At 37.9% G+C, this 20,564-nt stretch overlaps 1 protein-coding gene across 2 annotated transcripts in view; it reads right to left on the minus strand.

The window, feature by feature from the left end:
- Positions 1–20,242, minus strand: part of LOC122112540 (NEDD4-binding protein 2-like 2) — a 69,459-nt gene extending 49,217 nt beyond the window's left edge. Inside the window, exons 1-6 of one of the 2 annotated variants that reach the window (XM_042685364.1) lie at positions 20,049–20,242; positions 17,025–18,271; positions 7,971–8,095; positions 4,707–4,795; positions 4,022–4,098; positions 1,415–1,561 (exon numbers count right to left, since the gene is read on the minus strand). In XM_042685364.1, coding sequence (XP_042541298.1) covers positions 1,415–1,561; positions 4,022–4,098; positions 4,707–4,795; positions 7,971–8,095; positions 17,025–18,271 — 1,685 coding nt within the window. In that variant the 5' untranslated portion in view covers positions 20,049–20,242. Of the gene's footprint in view, positions 1–1,414; positions 1,562–4,021; positions 4,099–4,706; positions 4,796–7,970; positions 8,096–17,024; positions 18,272–20,048 lie in introns of those variants that run through there. The other variant, XM_042685363.1, reaches the window with a different exon arrangement.
- Positions 20,243–20,564: the final 322 nt, after the last annotated feature.

The following is a 20,564-nucleotide window of genomic DNA, read 5'->3' on the forward strand; positions in this document are numbered from 1 at the left end:
CAGCACCACTTCTGGCTTTTTCTGTTTATGTGATGCTGAGGAACTAAACCCAGGGCCTCACGCATATGAGGCAACACTATACCACTGAGCCACCTTCCCAGCCCTAAAGAATTATTTTATAAGATAGAATTTCTTATGTATTCTTTATTCACTGCAAAGAGAAATATTTAACTAGGATAAACAAAAGCTTTGTTTGAAGGCAGGTATGAATTACAAGACCAAAACAAAGTACATATTATTTCTAAATTTTTTTTTTTTTCCCCAGGGCTGAGGGCCGAACCCAGGGCCTTGTGCAGGGCCTTGTGCGCGCTGGGCGGGCGCCCCTCCACTGGGCTAAACCCCCAGCCCCATTATTTCTAAAATTTTAAGGGAAAGACATAATACAATCTAGAAAACTATTCAGCACTGGGGATGGAGCCCAGTAGTAAGAGTGTTTGCCTAGCATGTGTGAGGGCTAGGTTTAATCAATCCCCAGCACACAAGAAAACAAGGAAAACTATTCAGTGAAAGGAATATAGTTAAATCTAAAGAAAAAAATTAGAACTAAGAGAAATATAGTACTATATAGAACAAACATTCTTATTATCAATACTAATCAACTGTCCAAAGAATTTTATCCATATTATTTTATATTAGAATTATACATTAAATTGAATAAAGAAATGAAAATTATCAGAATCATCTGAAATGTTTTTTTTCTAAATATACAGTTATTTGCTTTTGTATTCTTCCAACTAGCAAGTGTATAGGAGGATTGAGATGGCTTGAGAAGGGTAATGAACAAGTCTATACTATGTGATAAATAAATACACTTATGTGTATTTTAAAGAAAACTTCCATGGTTACTAATAATTCTACTAATATTTGCTGAAGAATTTTATTTGAACATGCTAATTATGTCTTAGAAGTAATTTTGTCACACTGATAAACTAGATAAAATGTAATTTACTTGTATAATAGGAGAATAAGTAACTCTCCTATGACAAGCTGGTATTTCTTAAGTATTTGAAGGTAGTGAGGGAAAATATTAAAAGTTTTATAAAAGCTATTTAAAACCTATTCCATTACATTTACAAAAGATGTAAAATTAGTTTAAAATTCAATTTTAGACAAGATCTTAGTCCCTAACATTCTGTTACTCATAATGATCAGAGGTATTGCCACAAAAGATTATAAAAACATTTAAAATACAATTTTTATATATTTTTTATTTATACTTTAGAATTTAAAGAACTTGTTGGGAACATCTTTGTGAGGCTTCATTGTCTTCTTTTACTTCAAACTATTTTAACTTCAAAGCAGGCTCACTAAATTTTTTTTTCAAGAACAAGCAACAGATGTTAACTGAGAATAGCCACCTTAATGGTTATTTGTGACACAGACTTGATTATGTGAGCCTAGAGCGCCTCCCCACCTCTGACTCCCCTGTGGAGGGGTGAGTCTTTGTGTGCTTTTCTGTGTTGGTTCCACTGAGTTCATTACAATAGAGATGGACATTTGATATTCATAACGATCCAGCATCTGAGCAATCTTCTTTCGAGAAACACCATGTTTATTCCTCCTACCAAAACAGAAAAAGATTTTGAATCTTTTTTTTTCAGAATATATTAGGCTTAGAGCTTAAATGTATTTTAGAGTAACATTACACAGATTATAAATATTTGACAAAAAAACATTAGAAGGTATAATTTGTTTATTCACATTTTAAACAAAAAGATTCACATTAGCTGTTGCACAGAAAATGTTTTTTACATCTTTACGTGCAATTATTTACTAGTATATCCTCTTTTAAATAACAAAACCAAAGATTAAAAAAAAATTAAAAGACTGAATTACACAATTTAGAATTGCAGAAGAATTTAGAATGGACTTCAAAGACTTACAATGCAAAACAGTATATCATTTATTAAGTTATTTTAGAATGGTTCCTATCACATTTTTAAAATGTATTATTTTATTGGTAACACATTACTAAAGATAACAATTTGGCATATCTCAGGAACAAATATTGAATGAAATAAACATGTAACAGGCTCTAATCAGTACAGCATTTGCCCACAATATTTGAAGATCTGAGTTTAGTACCCAGTACTACAAAAAATTAAAAATAAATTTCGAAAAATTGGCAAGATATGACTAATTTCAGAAGCCAAAATTTAGTTTTTCTTAATTCTTCCAAAAATCAGACTCTGCCAGATATTAAATTGGCTTTGCTATGTGAAGATAGTTTGTATTTAAAAAATATAAAAATACAACAAATAATGAAGCCATAATGATTTAATGATTTGATCATCCATTTATTCAGTGTAACTCAATTATCTTTTCATTTTAAATTTGTATCTCTTCTACCTCAAGGGTGATATAGTTTGGCAGGCAAGCAAGCAATAGCAGAAAAATATATAAGAACAAAAGTTAAAAAGTAGCCAAAAGAATAAGAGCTAAGGCAAAAAGGATTAGCTAGATCCCATATACAGAAAACACTTCAAAGGCTAGGGATGTAGCAGCTGAGTGGTAGAGCTTAATGACAAAAGAGGACAAACTGAGGTGAAAGGAAAAAAAATTGGTTTACAACATGAAAAAGGAAGGCTGGGCCTGCTGCTCACCTGTAGTCCCAGCTACTTGGAGGAAGAGACAGGAGGATCACAGTTGGAAGCTAACTCAGGCAAAGTTAGTTGGAGACCTTATCTAGAAAACTAAACTAAAGCACAAAGGGGTGAGGGGTAGTGACCTCAAATGGCAGAATATTGACTAGTAAGCAAGATGCCTTGAGTCTAATCCATTCTCAGTGGTGCCCAAGAAGGTTGGGGAGATTTGAAAATGATGGCTGCACAACTCTGGAACTAAACTGAAAATTACTGAATTGTATGGTTAAGTGAATTAAACCTCAATAAAATTACTACCAAAAAGGAGGGAGTAAAAGTGCAGAAGGAAAACAGAAATAGGGGAGAAAAAAAAACATAAATGGAAGAGCTGGATGGAAGAACTAGTCTTTCACAAATATTGAAATCTATTAAGATCTAAAAATTCAGTTTTCTTTACATCAGATAACAGGAAACCCAGTCAGATCCTTACTTGCTTGGCAGCCATAACCTGTTCAGAAATAAAATTAGATTTCATAGGATCTTTTTTCTCTTCTTTTTTTTTTGACATTTTTTTTTTTGGTTGGTCGTGCGACTTGAACTCTGGGCCTGGGTGCTATCTCTGAGCTCCTCAGCTCAAGGCCAGTGCTCTACCACTTGAGCCACAGTGCCACTTCTGATTTTCTTGTGATTAATTGGAGATAGAGTCTCTCAGACTTTCCTGCCCAGGCTCGCTTTGAACCATGATCCTCAGGTCTCAGCTTTCTAGTAGCTAGGATTATAGACATGAGCCATGGGCACACAGCTGGATCTTTCTTCTTTACTTAGACTGAACAGTCATGATCCGCTGAAGAAATATTACAACGTTTGACTGTAATGTACTACTTCCTCCTCTGAAAGGGCAATGTTACAAGGTAAATATACTATATTACTTTCCTAAACCACCCCCCCCCCCATTAAAAAAAAATCCAAATCATGCTGATTGTAAGGATCTTAGTGTAGAATTAAGGACCTGAAGTAATAAATCTGAGACAAGGAAAAAAAAAAAAAAGACAATGAAAGAACAAGATAAAACTGATGACGGAGACCAAAATGGGGAGATGAAGGAAAAAGGGCAAAGCAGAGAAGAGGCCTAGCTAAAAATCTTGGGGGTTTATTACCCTCAATGTTTCCTAGACCCACAATAGCATTAAATAAACAAGACGGAGGAATTCACGTTAAGAAAAGTAACATTTAACAAAGCATGTCTGATAAATTTTAACAAGGTAAGACTCCTCAAAAACCTTTAAGTCAATGTTCCTCTTGAGAAAATAAAAAGCAGTAGTTCCTAGTAACAGGTAATGTCAACAAGCAAAGGCTAGGAAAGAAACTGGCCACATAAAGGAAGGTAACTAAAAGAAAAAAAATTATGAAGATTCAAAAAAGAATTTTGAGTGCCTTACTTTTCTAATTCTTCAGGATCAAATTTCCACCAAGTTTCAGGTTCATGAAACTCTACTCTGTATCCTTTTCCTATGGCCTACATAAAGAAAAGGAAAAAAAAAAACAAAACCCATAGAACAGTTCTTAAAAGTAAAAAGAAGGCAGATAAATATAAGTTTAATTTAAACAACACTTCTAAGTTTGCTCAATCAAGAACAATGCTATATTGTAAAATACTGTGTTTTGGGAAAAAAATATTAAGACTACTGAACTGAACAAATTCCAATTACTATTCAAGCCAAAAAACAAGTATATGTATATTTCATCATAAGCACCTTTTCCAATGTAAAAAAAAAAAAAAAAAAAAGAAAATCAACAAACTTCTTAGAAAACAAGGACAAATGTTTTAAAAATAAAGATCAGTCAAATAGCTCACATCTATAGTCCTAGCTACTCAGAAAGGCTAAGATCTGAGGATCACAACTAGAAGCTAGCTGGGGCAGAAAAACTCGTATCTTCAGTTAACCAGCAAAAAGCCAGAAGTGGTGCTGTGGTTCAAGTGGTAAAACAGCCTTGAACAGAAAAAGCTAAGGGACGGTGTCCCAGCTCTGAGTTGAAACTAGTAAAAAAATAAAGAACAACCAAAAATTTACAATAAGAAACTCACAAGACCAAAAAATAAAAAATCCCACATCTCATATTTACCATTTCCACATATGGTTTCATTTCCCAAGCTTGTGTATTAGTGTTGTCTATTATAACTGGAGATCTTCCCTGATCAATAGCTTGTTTTGCTGAAATAGAAAATATATTACAAACAAAAACAACAAAAAATTAGGCTGAAATATACAAAATAAAATTTAAATATTTACTATTAAGAAATGTGTCACACATCTCATATTTAAAACTAAAACGGTACAATCTCTTGAGTAAATGTCCTGGTAAATATGGGCTCTACTAGATTAAGAGGGAATTAAGAGGTTTAACCATATTAGGTATATTCCCTGGACTGAGTGTTGGTTTGATAAATTGGCTATAAGACACCTTAAGAAAATTTGGTGACCTTAGAGCTAATGGCACTTCTAGACTAAAGTTTCATTTGTAGAAATTAAAGTGATAAAGGAACAAATTACAATTTAATCCAGACCAAATACAAAAGTAGAAATGTATTGATCTAAAAAGTCAGAGATTATTAAATGAAAGGGCAATAATTAAAATACAGAAACACAATAGTTAAATATGTTAGGTTAAAACACAGAGCTGAGGAGCTGGGAATGTGGCTTAGTGGTAGAGTGCTTGCCTAGCATGCATGAACCCCTGGGTTCAATCCCTCAGTACCATATCAACAGAAAAAAAGCTATGGCTTCAGTGGTATCATGCTAGCCTTGAGCAAAAAAAGTTCAGGGGCAGTGCCCAGGCCCTGAGTTCAAGCTCCCCCCCTCTCCCACCCCCCCCCACAAGCAGAGCTAAGAAAATGGTTTACTAAGAAAATGCAAATGGTGGTGCAAGTATTTAATTATCTACAAGTGATGTTTTTTAATTAACAAAGGCTTGTGGTTACAAACAAAACAAACAAACAAAAAAAACCTTATTACTTAGAAGAAGTTGTTTATTTATAATACCAGGTAACACAACACCACAGTTCAACTGATCTTGTTTTCTTAAAACTATGATGCTCACTTGGGGAGTTAAAGTAGAATGTAATTTTATTCTAAATTTTCTATGCCTAGTCCAATGCCACCTCTTCTCGCACGAGAAGAGAATCACTGTTACAATGAGGCACACTTTAAAAAAAAAAAAAAAGAACCCAGGTGGCAAGTGGTTCAAAGCCTGTCATCTTAGCTACTGAGGAAGCTGGGATCACCAATCCTGAGGATTGGTTTGAAGCCAGCCCAAGCAGAAAAGTCCCCTTGAGACTCATCTCCAGTAAACTACTCAAAAATGCAGAAGTGGCACTGTGGCTCAGGTAGAGTGCTAGCTTTGAGCACAAACTCAGGGACAGTGCCTAGGCCCTGAGTTCAAGCACTGCGGCCAACAGGGGGAAAAAAATGATTAAGTAAGGTTAATTTCAAATCCATTAAATGTAATTTTCAGAATTTTTCTTTTCTGAGACATGGGTCAGGGTGTCGAGGGGATATATATTGTCACCAGATGCTGATAGCTCACTCCTGTAATCCTAGCTACTCAGGAGGTTGAAATCTAAGGATCACAGTTCAAAGCTAGCCCAGACAAGAAAGCCAGTGAGAATGACATAGACTCATCTCCAATTAACCACACACACAAAAACAAAACAAAAACAAACAAAGCTGGAAGTGGAGCTGTGGCTCATGTTATAAAGTGGAGCTGTGGCTCATGTTATAAAGTGCTATCATAAGAGCAAAAAAAAGCTCAGGGCCAGTGCCCAGGGCCTGAATTCAAGTCCCAGATCCAGCACAAAACAATAGTAACTTAGTGTTATGTATTTACATACGTAGCTGAAAATCAATATAATTCTGACCACATTTTAGAATAATCTGGAGGAATTAAAAAATGTTTATGCCTCATTATAGACCTATAATCTATAAACTATAATCTCTGAGTCTAAGGCTCAGGGATATATTTTTTTTAGAAATAAGAGGATGAATAATATTGAAACACATTGCAACTATACATTTAAAAAAAAAAAAATCAGTGAAAGCTGTTGATCAACCAGGAGTGCAGAAGAATGAAGAAAGAGAAACAGGCCCTGTTGTTTCCAATAATGGAACAATGAAACCCGTTGGAGGGAGGGAGTGGAGGGAGACTGACTGAAATATATGTATACATGAGTAGAAATGGCACATGAACCATGAACTCCCCTACTGTGTAACTAATATATGCTTATTATTCCCATAATCCTGGCCACTCAAGATGCCAGGATCTGAGACTCACAGTTCAAAATAAGTATAAAAAGGAAAGTCTGTGAGACTCTTACCTTCAATTAACCCACAAAAAAGTTGGAGACCTGTTACTCAAGTAGTAGAATGCTGGACTTAAGCAAAAAAGCTCAAGCTCAGGACCCTCAAACAAACAAAACAAAAACTAAAGAATTCCCAAAATTACAAATTTTGGAGAGGTAAATATAATATTCTATAGAATCTTAATTTTAATTCAAAGTTACTGTGGTTTCATTTCTATGATAATGTTTTCTTTCTCTTTTTTCATTATCTATAATTAATTGAACAAAGAAGTTTCAATTCAACCTATCAATTTGTGTATAATGTACCTTGATCAACAATATCCCTTTCATTATCCTCACTGCCCTCCATCTATTTCAACATAATCTTGTTTCTCTTTTAGGAATATTCCTGTGTATGTTAGACTTAGTAAGGTTTACCTACAGAAATTAATACTTGAATGTCCAATTTGCAATTGCAGTTTATGCATAATGGATATTCATGTAAGTAAACTTAATATAAAAAAGTCCCCAAGTAACTGACCACCACAATCAAGACTGCTGTTCATGATGAAAAGAAACTGACCCACATATTCTAAAAACAAATGTATTACATAGGTTTTCTTACAGCACACCATCAATGATAAAAAACTTCCAATATTAACAAGTATTGTACTGAGATGTGAAATACACTGGCATTATTTTTAGGAGAAATAACTTTTATAACATGTAACAATAGTATCCGTTATTTATTCATGATATAAAACTCATTAACATATGGCATACTGCTATTCTTTTATCAGCTATTATTAGTAAAACATTCATAATTCAAAACATATTTTAGGTAAATTCTACAATTTTCACAACAAATTTGATCTGGTAGGGCAAATATAATTTATCATCATTTCTTGCAGACAAAGAATTTGGGACTCCAAGTTACTGAAATAGTTTGCAAACATCATTCAGCTGGTAAAAATTAAGTCAGGAATAAACCCTATGTCTTGTGACTGTTAGCCAAATATATTCTATCTCAAGAGATTTGGCCTAAAACACACCTCTGTTCTGGTTCCAGTCATGGGCATCACCAAGTTGATTAACATTATACCTGTACCCATCTTGATGGTGAAAATAGTCATCAGTGCTGAATACAATGCCATCACGGCTCTGACCAAGTAGAATTCTGTTAATAAAAGAAATCATAAGGTGCTATTTGTAAAATGTATAACCATGAGAAATAGACCATACAGAAAGTTATTGTCTGCTATTCATTCTTAAGATATATTGCAAACAGAATTACACAGGAGCTAAAAAATGTTAAAAAGCTTTCAGATTTCAACAATCATTTCTTATATAAATCTTCACAATTAGAGCCACTATAAAAAGCTTTTAAAACAACATTTGTATTGCAACATTTTAAAACACACAGTATCCACTATCTAAATAATGTCAAGTAGTGTCCATGTTTTTGGTTTTGGGTTTCCCCTCCTCCCCCAGTCCTGGGGTTTGAACTGAAGGCCTCAGTACTGTCCCTGAGCTTCTTTTTGCTCAAGGATAGCACTCTACCACTTGGCAACAGTACCACTTCTGGCCTTTTTTGTTTACGTGGTACTGAGGCACTGAACCCAAGGCTTCATGCATGTTGGGCATGCACTCTACCACTAAGCCACAATCCCAGCCAGTATCCTATGTTTTAATCTTAGTGTACTTATATTTGGTATTAAAATTGCTCAAATTTGATACAAAAGGAAATTAAGATTAAGCATCATAGCCCATCTAGGAAAGACCATATTTGACCATGTCTGCTCTTGCAGATGGCTTTAAAAAAAGATGTTAATACCATTATCTGTACCTATAGTAACGTATTTACATCCAAGAAATGGTTTAAATTCACCAACCTTTTTTTTTTTAATTAAGGAGCAAGAGCAGTAAACTTTATCACTAAATCAGGTCAACATTAAATCTGAGCAAATTTGTATATAGATCAAATTCTTAAGTATATAAATCACAAGAGTTAAAGTTTAGCTTGAAGAGATTTATTTTCCTACCTGCCAGCATAGACTGTTAATGCATCTTTTTCAAGTTCCTGAATTATCTCAAACAATAAAAAAGAAATAAAATACAGCATCATCTCTATAATCCTACCTACTTAGGAAGTTGAACTCTAATGATCACAGTTCAAAGCCTGGTAGAGTAGGCTTTATAAAGAGGCTCTATAATTAATTGGCAAAGTGTTGTAGTGAAGGGATGACACTGACCAAAAAAAGAAATGTACTCATTACTTGACTTATGAAATGGTAACCCCTCTATAAAATACCTTAATAGTAATAACAATAAAATTATATTTAAAAATTGCTGGCTGGAAATGTGGCTTAGTGGTAAAGTGCTTGCCTAGCATGGATGAAGCCCTGGGTTCAATGCCTCAGTAGCACATAAACAGAAAAAGCCACAAGTGGCACTGTGGTTCAAGAGGTGGAGTGCTATCCCTTGAGCAAAGCAGCTCAGGGATAGTGCCCAGGCCCTTAGTTCAAGCCCCAGGACCGACAAAAAACAAAAAACAGCACACAAAAAATGTTGCACGGGTGGCATTGCTCAAGTGGTAGAGGCACTGCTCGAGTAGCAAGCCATCCAAGTAAGAGTGGGAAGGAGGCCCTGAATTCAATCCTTAGTACCAATACAAGAAAACAACAACAAAAACCCACTTCTGTCTTAAACTCTGGTTTGTCTGCTTTCTCACTTAAAAAAAAAACCAGTTGCAGCCGGGTGAGGGTGGCTCACACCTATAATCCTAGCTATTCAGGAGGCTGAGATCTGAGGATTGTGGTTCAAAGCCAGCTGGGTAAGAAAGTCGGTAAGACTCTCATCTCCAATAACCACTAGAAAACCAATAGTGGCACTGTGGTTCAAGTGGTAGAGCGCCCGTCTTGAGCTGAAGAGATCAGGGACAGTGCCCAGGCCTAGAGTTCAAGACCTATGACTGACAGAAAACAAAAAAACAACCAGTTTCATTTGAATGAAGAGTGGTCTAAATAGCCAAGAAATGAGGGAAACTTCCAGCCTATACCAAGTAAGGAACTGAGGTCCTCAACCCAAGTTCACAAAGAACAGTCCTATCAACAACCTGTGAGTTCTTGGAATCATACCATCCTTAAGTTAAGCCATCTTCAAATTAGACAACACGTGATTATAGCTTTAAACTGTTAGAACCCTGAATCAAAGGCATTCAGCAGACTAAACCCAAATTTCTGATCTACAGAAACTGCATAATAAATGTTGCAATCATGAATTACTATAATACTCTGTCCTTATAATTTCTCACTCAAGGAACTCTGCTCTTCAAAAGAGGGGGCTGGGAAGGTGGCTCAGTGATAAGAGTGCTTGCTTTTCATGCATGAGGCCCTTGGTTTGATTCCTCAGCACCACATAAGCAGAAAAAGCCGGAAGTGGGTCTGAGGCTCAAGTGGTAGAGTCCTAGTCTACAGGTGAAGAGCTAAAGCCCAGAGTTCAAGCTCCACGACCAACCAAAAAAAAAAAAAAAAAAAAAAGAGAGACCCACAAAAAGTTTACCTTTTTTTTTTTTTAACATCAATCCTGGGGCTTGTACTCAGGGACTGGGCACTATCACTGGGCTTTTTTGCTCAAGGCTAGCACTCTACACTTGAGTCATGGCTCCACTTCCAAATTTTGGTGGTTAATTAGAGTTAAGTTTCTCATAGACTTTCCTGCCTAGGCTGGCTTTGAATGGAGATCCCTGAATCTCAGCTTTCTGAGTAGCAAGGATTACAGGTGTGAGCCATTGGTACCTGACTTATAATTTATTTTTAAAATTTCTTTTGTTGTTGTTGTTGTTTTCTGCCAGTCCTGAGGCTTGAACTCAGAACCTGGGCACTGTCTCCGAGCTTCTTTTGATCAAGGCTAGCACTCTACCATTTGAACCACAGCACCACTTCCAACTTTTTCTGTTTATGTGGTAACTGAGGAATCGAACCCAGTGCTTCTTGCATGCTAGGCAAGCACTCTAACATTAAGCCACATTCCCAGCCCTATTTTTAAAATTTCTAAGAGCTGCACAGTGAGTTTTTAACACATCCATGTGCATCTAAAGTGATTTCTAAAGACAAAAATATCTAAGTAAAAGACACTTTATGAAATCTTTACCTCATTTACTACTACATAGTTTTGCTTTCTTCCTATTTCAAGACCAAGCCTAAGTCTGTCTAAGACTTTGCCCAGGCATTTGACCCTCCTTGAAATAGGACTGGATCTAGCTAGGGTAAATATTTCTTAACATGTTAAATTAGATGTCTTGTTTCCAATTGAGAGAGCGAGTGAGAGAGAGAATCTATCTCTTTAACTGTAAGTCATAGTTCCTATGACTGCTGTGATAATTGCCAAAACTTGGTGGCATAAAACAATAAGGAATTTATATTATGGCTTTAAAGGTCAGTAGTACAAAACCCACTAAACTAAAAAGGTATAGGTAGCCCAGTGTTCCTTCTTGAAGCTCTAGAAAATTTTTTCTTGTGTTTCCTAGTTTCTAACTGTGAGTGGCAAAACTTAGCTTGTAGCCACCTTCCCAGCCCCCATACAACAGAGTTTTAAGGATTAGGTCATAGACATCTTTGGCGAATAGTATTTACTCTAACACAAAAATAACTGCAGGGGCTGGGAAGCCCCCATACAACAGAGTTTTAAGGATTAGGTCATAGACATCTTTGGGGAATATTATTTACTCTAACACAAAAATAACTGCAGGGGCTGGGAAAGGTGGCTCAGTGGTAGAGCGCTTGCCTTGCATGCCTGAGGCCCTGGGTTCGATTTCTCAGCACCACATAAGCAAAAAAAAAAAAAGCCGGAAGTGGCGCTGTGGCTCAAGTGGTAGAGTGCTAGCCTTGAGCTGAAGAGCTGAGGGACAGCGCCCAGGCCCAGAGTTCAGACCCCACAACCGGACCCAAAACAAACAAACAAACAAAAAACTGCAAAAGCCAAAAACAAAGAAATAATAAAGAAATGTTTTCTCAAGTTTTGTCACTTTATTTCTTAAATAATGTCTCTTCTCACTGTTTTATCCAAATTCTCAACATTTTTTAAGTTCGTATTTTCTTCTACACAAAGTGGCTCATTTGGGAGGTGAAGATTAAGGAATCATTGTTGAAGGCCAGTCTGGGCATAAAAGTGAGATTCTCTCACTCAATAGTTGAGCATAGTAGCACGTGCCCTATTTCCCCAGCTACTGAGGAAGCATGATGGCTGTGAGCAGTGGTGGATGCCTGTCATTTCCAGAGACATGGGGAACCATAAGTAGGATTGCAGCTCAAGCCAGCTCAGGCATAAATCAAGAAAGACTCTAGCATGAAATAATTCATGCAGGGCTGGGAAGGTGGCTCAGTGGTAGAGCGCTTGCCTTGCATGCCTGAGGCCCTGGGTTTGATTCCTCAGCACCACATAAGCAAAAAGAAAAAAGCTGGAAGTGGCGCTGTGGCTCAAGTGGTAGAGCGCTAGCCTTGTGCTGAAGAGCTGAGGGACAGCGCCCAGGCCGAGTTCAGGCCCCACGACTGGATCCCCCCTCCCCCCAAAAAAGAAATAATTCATGCAAAAAGGGGTTGAAAGTACAACTCAAGTGATAGTGTCATCTTAGCGAGCACAAAGCCAAATTTAATCTCCAGTGTAAAAAAAAAAAAAGTTCCTATTTTCTTCTAGGATTTTTTTAGAGGTGGAACAGGGGTTTGAACTAAAGCCTTGTACTTTCTAGGCAGACACTTTACCATCTGAATCACATCCCTCAGCCCTTTTTGCTTAGTTAATTTTCAAATAGGGTCTCACATTTATTTATGTCTGGACAGCTGTCCTCCTATTTGTCTGCTCAAATAGCTGGGATGACACATTTGTAGCACTATACTAGACTTTTATTGATGGAGATGAGGATTTAGTAAGACATTTTGCCTATGCTAGCCTCTAACTTCAAACCTCCAAATCTCTGCCTTCTCAGATCTCAATTGTAAGCCACCACATCTAAGTTAGCTTTTTCTCTTTAACTTTCAGCCTTTATCCATTTAGAAGTTTGTTTTTTGTAAATACCGCAATACAAGGTTTTAAATATATTTTCTTCTATATTGATAACCAAATATCCTAATAATATTTACTGAATATTTTACTCTAAAATATCATCTAAAATGCCAATTCAATAAATGCTAAATTATCTTAAATATAAGGTATATTTCTAGATTCTGTAATCTTAATTATCTGTTCTTTTGCTAAACTTTTTTTTTTTGTCGTTGTGAGGCCCGAGCTCTGGGTCTGGGCGCTGTCCCTCAGCTCTTCAGCTCAAGGCTAGCGCTCTATCACTTGAGCCACAGTGCCACTTCAGGCTTTTGCTGCTTATGTGGTACTGAGGAATATAACACAGGGTCTCATGCATGCAAAGCAAGCACTCTACCACTGAGCCACCTTCCCAGAACCTAATTACATTTTTATTAATTACTGTTTCAAGATGTTTTTGGTAGAAGGTAGAAGCTTTATCACTTTTTTCAAATTGCCCCTATTGCATTTTCATGAATTCTAGAATGGCTTGTCAAAATTTATACAAAAAGAAGTTTCACACACAAGAAAGGGGAGATGTACCATCTTTGTTTTAATATATTCTATTACCAATATAGTTGGTTTTCCATATTCACAGGTTCAAAGTCAGCCCAGGCAGGAAAGTCCGTGAGACACTTATCTCCAATTAACCATCAGAAAACCAGAAGTGGTGCTGTGGCTCAAGTGGAAGAGCACTTGCCCCACAAGTGACAAAAACAAACAAACAAAAACCTAAACATCAGCATCTTTTAATGTAGTGCCTCAAGTCAGCTAAATCTACCAATTCTTTTTTTTTTTTTTCCAGCAGGTTGTGGGGCTTGAACTCTGGGCCTAGACGCTGTCCCTCAGCTCTTCAGCTCAAGGCTAGCACTCTACCACTTGAGTCACAGCACCACTTCCAATTTTTCTGTTAGTTTATTGGTGATAAGAGACTCATAGGACTTTCCTGTCCGGGCTGGCTTTGAATGGTGATCCTCAGATCTCAACCTCTTGAATAGCTAGGATCACAGGCATGAGCCACTGGTGCCTGGCTCTACCAATTCTTTAATATTTTCTTTCTTCAAAGCTTGTATTGCAAGATATTCCCATATGTCATTCTTCACTAGAGAATATATGGCTTTATATCCGATACCAAATAAGCAACATCATTTCTTCCAAAAAGTGGTGATCTACAGAGGTATACCTGGGGCTGGAAATGTAGCTCGTTGGTAGAATGCTTGCCTAACATGCACAAGGCTTTGAGTTTGATCCTTAGCACTTGAGGGGAGAGGCAAACACTCTAAGTCAGGAGTGAGATATAGGGCTATATATATCCAGTAGGTACTAAAACTGAGGGTGTAGAGCCTGGGCAACAATGGCTCATGCTTATAATCTAGTACTCAAAAGAGTTAATATGAGGACTGCAGTTCAAAACCAGCCAGGCAGACAAATCTGTGATTCTTAACTCCAACCTGTCAGCAAAAAGCTGGAACTAAAGGCATGGCTCAAGTGATAAGGGCAAAGCAAGAATGTAAGACCCTGAGTTCAAGATCTAGTACAAGCACCAAAAATAAATAAATAAAAAGTGAAGATGAAGAGGAAAAACAAAAACATTAATTTTTTTTTTTTGGGGGGGGGTCCAGTCGTGGGGCCTGAACTCTGGGCCTGGGCGCTGTCCCTCAGCTCTTCAGCTCAAAGATAGCACTCTACCACTTCAGCCACAGCGCCACTTCTGGCTTTTTTTCTTTTTGCTTATGTGGTGCTGGGGAATCAAACCCAGGGCCTCATGCATGCAAGGCAAGCAATCTACCACTGAGCCACCTTCCCAGCTGCAACATTAATATTTTGATCTCATTTTTTAATGTAGTTTTTCCTAAGTTAATCTACACTTTCTTCTCCTACTTGTTCCTATAAAATAAAAATACTAGGGCTAGGACTGTGGCTTAGTGGTAGAGTGCTTGCCTAGCATGCATGAAGCCCTGGGGTCAGTTCCTCAGTACCACATAAACAGAAAAAGCGAGAAGTAGCACCGTGGCTCAAGTGGTAGACTGCCAGCCTTGAGCAAAAGAAGCTCAGGGAGAGTGCCCAGGCCCTTAGTTTAAGCCCAAAGACTGGCAAAAAAAAAAAAAAAGTAATAAAAAAAATGAAATAAAATAAAAAATAACTCATCACCCAAAATTTATCAAAGTACTCAGTAAATTTGAAAATTATAACACAAATGTACTTGTTGATATAAAATGTTTCATTCTCTCCAGTAACTTGAGGATTACACATATGTATCACATGAACTACTAAGTCTGGCTTAAGTTTCAATTCTTAAATATTCTATCTATTCCTCAAATTAAAAAACTTATTAGCCAGGTGCCAGTGGTTCACACCTGTAATCCTAGCTCCTCATGAGGCTGAGATCTGAGGATCATGGTTGAAAGCCAGCCCTGGCAGGCAGGAAAGTGCGTGAGACTCTGAGACTCTTATCTCCAATAAACCACTTACAAAACGGGAAGCTCTGGCTCAAGTGGTGGTTGAGCAATAGCCTTGAGCTTGTGCTGAAGAGTGGAGGGACAGCGCCCAGGCCCAGAGTTCAAGCCCCATGACCAACAACAACAACAAAAACTTATTAAGTATAATCATGTCTATCATCTCCTATATTTAATACTCCTTGAAACTTTAATGAATTACTATTTTATTCACCTGTATTTTCAACACATTCCAATATTTTCCAAACATTTCTTTCTTGTATTATTTCTATATCCATTCCCAGTTAAGTGGTCCTAACATACTCCATCCAATTTCCAAATTTTACCTATTCATTATGCCCTAAATCTGTATTTTTTTAAACAACTGCATTCTTTCTAAAGAGCTCAAATACATCTCTTGTACAAAGTCTTCACAAAAATGAACAGAATTATAAAATGGCAACCCCTCTGTACAACACCTTAATAAAATTGTATTTTTTAAAAAGTGAGGAATCAAAATTCCAAAACCAAAATTTAAAAGATCATAGTTTATAATCTAGCTTGAAGTATCTTTATATTCAATCTTTCTTTAAATTTCCTTTTTCTAAAAAGCCATTTACTTAGACTTAGATCATCTTATAAGTAAATAAAAAACATTTGCAAAGTAGTTTTTTGAACTTTTTTTTATCTTAACCCAACAATATCAAATAGTTTTTCCTTGTCTGGTATAAATACTATAAAACTGAAGAATTTATGGTGCTTTCTCTCACAAGTGAACAACTTTTCCACAACTATATAAATACTCAAGTACATTATGTTTAAAATGTAAATAAAAACAAGAAACTCCACTAACTCACTTAAACTCCTTAAATTTTAAAAACTAAGACAGTTCACTCTGCTACTAAATAGTATGAACACAGCACAATGCTTAACACACTCGAAATTCCTTCTGTTATGTCATTCTCAAACTCCAAGAAAATAAATATTGCTCGTTCATTAACACCAAAGCCTGAGCAACATCACCAAGTGGGGTAGGAGGAGACAAAGCATAAATCTAGCACAGTCCAACTTTCCTTGAATAATTAGCTGGCTTTAAAACACTAGCCTAAGTTCTCAAGTAGCATTTGCTTTCATCACTGTCACAAGTATACATGGCACATCTAATTTTAAAGCCCTTAACAGAAACCAAATATAAAAATATAGGACAATTCTTTTTCCCTACTAGAATACATTTAAGGAATATTTCCAATGTTAGATGTCATTTTCAAGTTCAACAAATGATCGTTTCTTCTACTAGAAACATGAAAACATCTGTTATTTATTACAAGTACTTAATTATTGTTTTTTGTTGTTGTTGGTCATGGGCCTGAACTCTGGGCCTGGGCGCTATCCCTCAGCTCTTCAGCTCAATGCTAGTGCTGTACTATTTGAGCCACAGTGCCACTTCAGCTTTTTTCTGCTTATGTGGTGCTGAGGAATCGAACCCAGAACCTCATGCATGCAAGGCAGGCACTCTACCACTGAGCCACCTTCACAGCCCTAATTTATAATTATTTAAGTAACAAATTACCAAGTATTCCCTTGGCATCCTTTACTTACCGAGACAATGTTGTTTTCCCAGAACCAGGCAGACCTCTCAAAAGAATAAGTAACTTCTGCAATTTATTTAACTTTTCCTCTTGAAACTGCTGGTTCACAAATCTATGTGTTTCACTATACTTGTCAATAGAGTCCTTCCAAAATCCTTGTCTGATTTCATAGAAATCATGTCTCATATATCCATCTTGCACACTGTAGCCATTTCTAGAGGGATGAACATTACTACCATTTTCAGTAACAGTATATTCATTGCTCTGATCAAATGTCAAACAATCCCAGTTATCATGACAACTATCTTCATAATACCCACTTCGCATCAGGGAGTTATCCTGAGCAGGGAAAATATTTGGTGGTAGATTTGGTGAAGTACTGAATCTTGGAATATTTAAATGGTAATTAAAACTAGGAAGAGGAGGACCATGTGGTACTATAAAAGGATGCATTGACTGCCACTCAGGCCTGAAGGAAGTAAATGAAATATCACAAAATGTAGGTATTTCTTGTTCATCATAAGAATAGTGGCCTAGCTCATTCTCTAAGTACTGTTGATAATCACATTGTGCCTGAAAAGTAGTACAGAGCTCTTTAATGTCATCAGATTTTAAGATATCAGTACTATAGCGCTGGTAACATGGAATAACTTGTTCCTGAGAAGATTCAAGTTCCTTACAAATACTTTCTTCTGAATCATCTTTTTCATTTTCAAGCTCTTCAATTTCTTTGTAAAACTGGGATAATTCAGTGTCAATCTCTGGCTTTTTGGCGTTGAACTTCTGTTTTTCCTCTCTTGTTCCTTTGCCATTTATACCACTGAGAGTGTTAGTCTGATTTCTTTCCTTGAACTTCTTTTTCTCTGGGGGTTTGTAAATGGGTCCTATGAATGCTTTACTTGTGCTATATATCTCATCATCTGTGGATACTAATGGAGGGTTTCCACTTTGTAAAACTTGTGAACCAGTGGATTCAATAACATCTAGTTTATTACCAGGTGTCTCATCATGCACAGGTTTCAGCAAATCTGTAGTTTGGGTTTTGTCTTCCTCAGGATAACTATGTCTTCTGACATCAATTACGGCCACAGGGACCCAATTATTTCCAGTTTTCTGTTGAATTTTGTGAAAATCAGCACTATCATGATGAGGGAAAACACAAGCCTCTGTAGTTGACTTCAATTTTTTATAGGATGGTTCACTTGTTAGTTCTTCTCCAGGTCCAGAGAACTTAGTTTCAATTTTAGCATAAGGCATCTGAAAAGTAAAAAAAGCAAACAATTATTAGCTCATCAACAAGAAATAAACATTTAAATTTGTGATAACAAAATTGAAAAACATTTTACCAACTACAAACTTTAATTTTATTTTTGTTTGTTTGTATGTTTTTGTCTGTCGTGGAACTTAAACTCTGAGCCTGGGCACTGTTCCTCAACTCTGCAGCTCAAGGCTAGCGCTAGTACTCTACCACTTGAGCCATAGCACCACTTCCGGTCTTTTCTGCTTATGTGGTGCTGAAGAATCACCTTCCCAGCCCACAAACTTTAATTTTATAATCACAAACTCTTTAAAGTTTGTTATCACCTAATTATAGGAGGGGGGGGTCTCTTCTAAATTAATATTTTTAAAGATATTTAAACAATCCATTTCAAAATTTAGAGAACTTAAGAATTTGTTTGCAAAGTTGAATAACTAGATGTGTATCGTAAATAAATTTTGTATCCAAACTGGATGTTAAACTGCATCATAATCACCTTCCTATTTAAACCATTCTGTCCTTTCAAGTATATAGCTTCAGCTCCCAAACCTCAACAAACACATCGCTTTAGCATCCTAAGGTTAAAATGACAGAAATTATGATTTTTGTAGGCCCGTGGTCTGAGAGTTATGAGTGTAAAAGTAATTCTCAAGTGATGTATGTAACTGGAAAGAAAAAAGAAGGGAAGCCGGTAGCTACTCAGGAGGCTGAGATCTGAGGATCCTAGTTCGAAGGCAGCTTGGGCAGGAAAGTCTGAGACTTTTACCGCCAATTATTAACAACAACAACAACAACAAAAACAAAAAAACAGAATTGGAGCTCCTGGACAAGTAGTAAAGCACTAGATCAAGGGCAGCGCCCAGACCAAGTTCAAGGCCCAGGACCAGTACAAAAAAAGGGAGGGAGGGAAATGACAAAGGGGAGGGGGAGGGGAGAAGGAGGAAGACGAAGAGGGGAAGGGAAGAAAGCTATTGGGGCGGGGCGGGGTGGGGGGGGGCAGGGAGGGTTAAACAAGACGAACACGTTACGCTTACAGAAGTCTGGCATGATTGGTGTGTCCGGAACATAAACTTTGTTCTCTTTAATATTAGGAACCCTGCCGGGCGCCGGAGGCTCACGCCTGTAATCCTAGCTACTCATGATCACGGTTCAAAGCCAGCCCGGACAAGAACGTCCAAGAGACACTAATCTCTACTTAACCACCAGAAAACCGGAAGTGGGAGGGGTCTCTCCTTGAGCTGAAGGCGAGCCGAGGGACAGCGCCCAGGCCCAGAGTTCAAGCCCCACGAGTGACCAAAACATAAAACAAAATTAGGGACCCTGAAGAGAGCAGACCCCAGGTTTGTTCAGCTTATTACTTCTTCACCAGCTGAGAGTCTCCCGTGTTCCTCTCTCTCACAACGAAAGAGGAAAAGGGGGAGGGGAGGAGTCCGAGTAGGGAAGGCGGCTGGCCGCAGCCACACCGGGGGAGAACGCCATCCTCCCGGAAGGAGCCTCCCCGGCCTCCTCTCCGCTTCCTTTTCCCCATTCGAAAGGTCAGCACACCACCCGGAAGTGCGGGCGGGCGGCGTTCACACACGGCCAGCGGCCTGGACGCTACCCAAGCCTCCCGAGCTCCACAGCCGCGTCGCCCATCTCGCTGTCTCCGAGGGGACACGCTGAGGCCAGGCCTCAGAATGCTGACGCTGGCCGTGGCCGGCTTCTCAGTTCACAGGCTCCGAGTCGCCCAGAAACCAACAGCCAACCCACCTCACATAAAATGGGGCGTCTACTCACCTTACGCCACAGCTCTGCATGGGCCTTGACCTCGCCTATAAAAACACAAACCTCTTTCGATGAGAGAAAAAAATACCAACACGATAAGACTTTCGCCACAAAGCAGACAGAAGGACCGACTCAACCACCAGGAATCCGGACGTGAGGCAGTGAGCCGCACCTCCGTACGCAAGATGGCGGCCACCTCTCAGTTAGCCTGGCAGGAATTGCGAACTCGAGCGCCAGGCATTGTGGGAATTGAAGTCCGGCTGCCGCCAGGGCTCTAGAGAACTTCACTCAGCCAGACTTGCTTTCCCAGAATCCATTGCGTGACGCACGCACTCACTTAAGTACAAACTAGACCGGAAGGAGTTGTTGGATCAGGAGGTGGGAAGCTGTTTAGTGAAATACTTCATGTGGGAAAGCAGCCTACTCCCGGAAGGAGAGAGGGCCGGGCGTCTCAACATAGAGGCAGATGCTCTTCCCAGTTCATGGTTTTCTGGCTTTCTGGGTGACAGGATATCAGCTGACTTCTCA

Source organism: Dipodomys spectabilis, unplaced genomic scaffold (assembly GCF_019054845.1).
Source record: "Dipodomys spectabilis isolate Male_0828 unplaced genomic scaffold, ASM1905484v1 ptg000095l, whole genome shotgun sequence".
NCBI lineage: Eukaryota > Metazoa > Chordata > Mammalia > Rodentia > Heteromyidae > Dipodomys > Dipodomys spectabilis.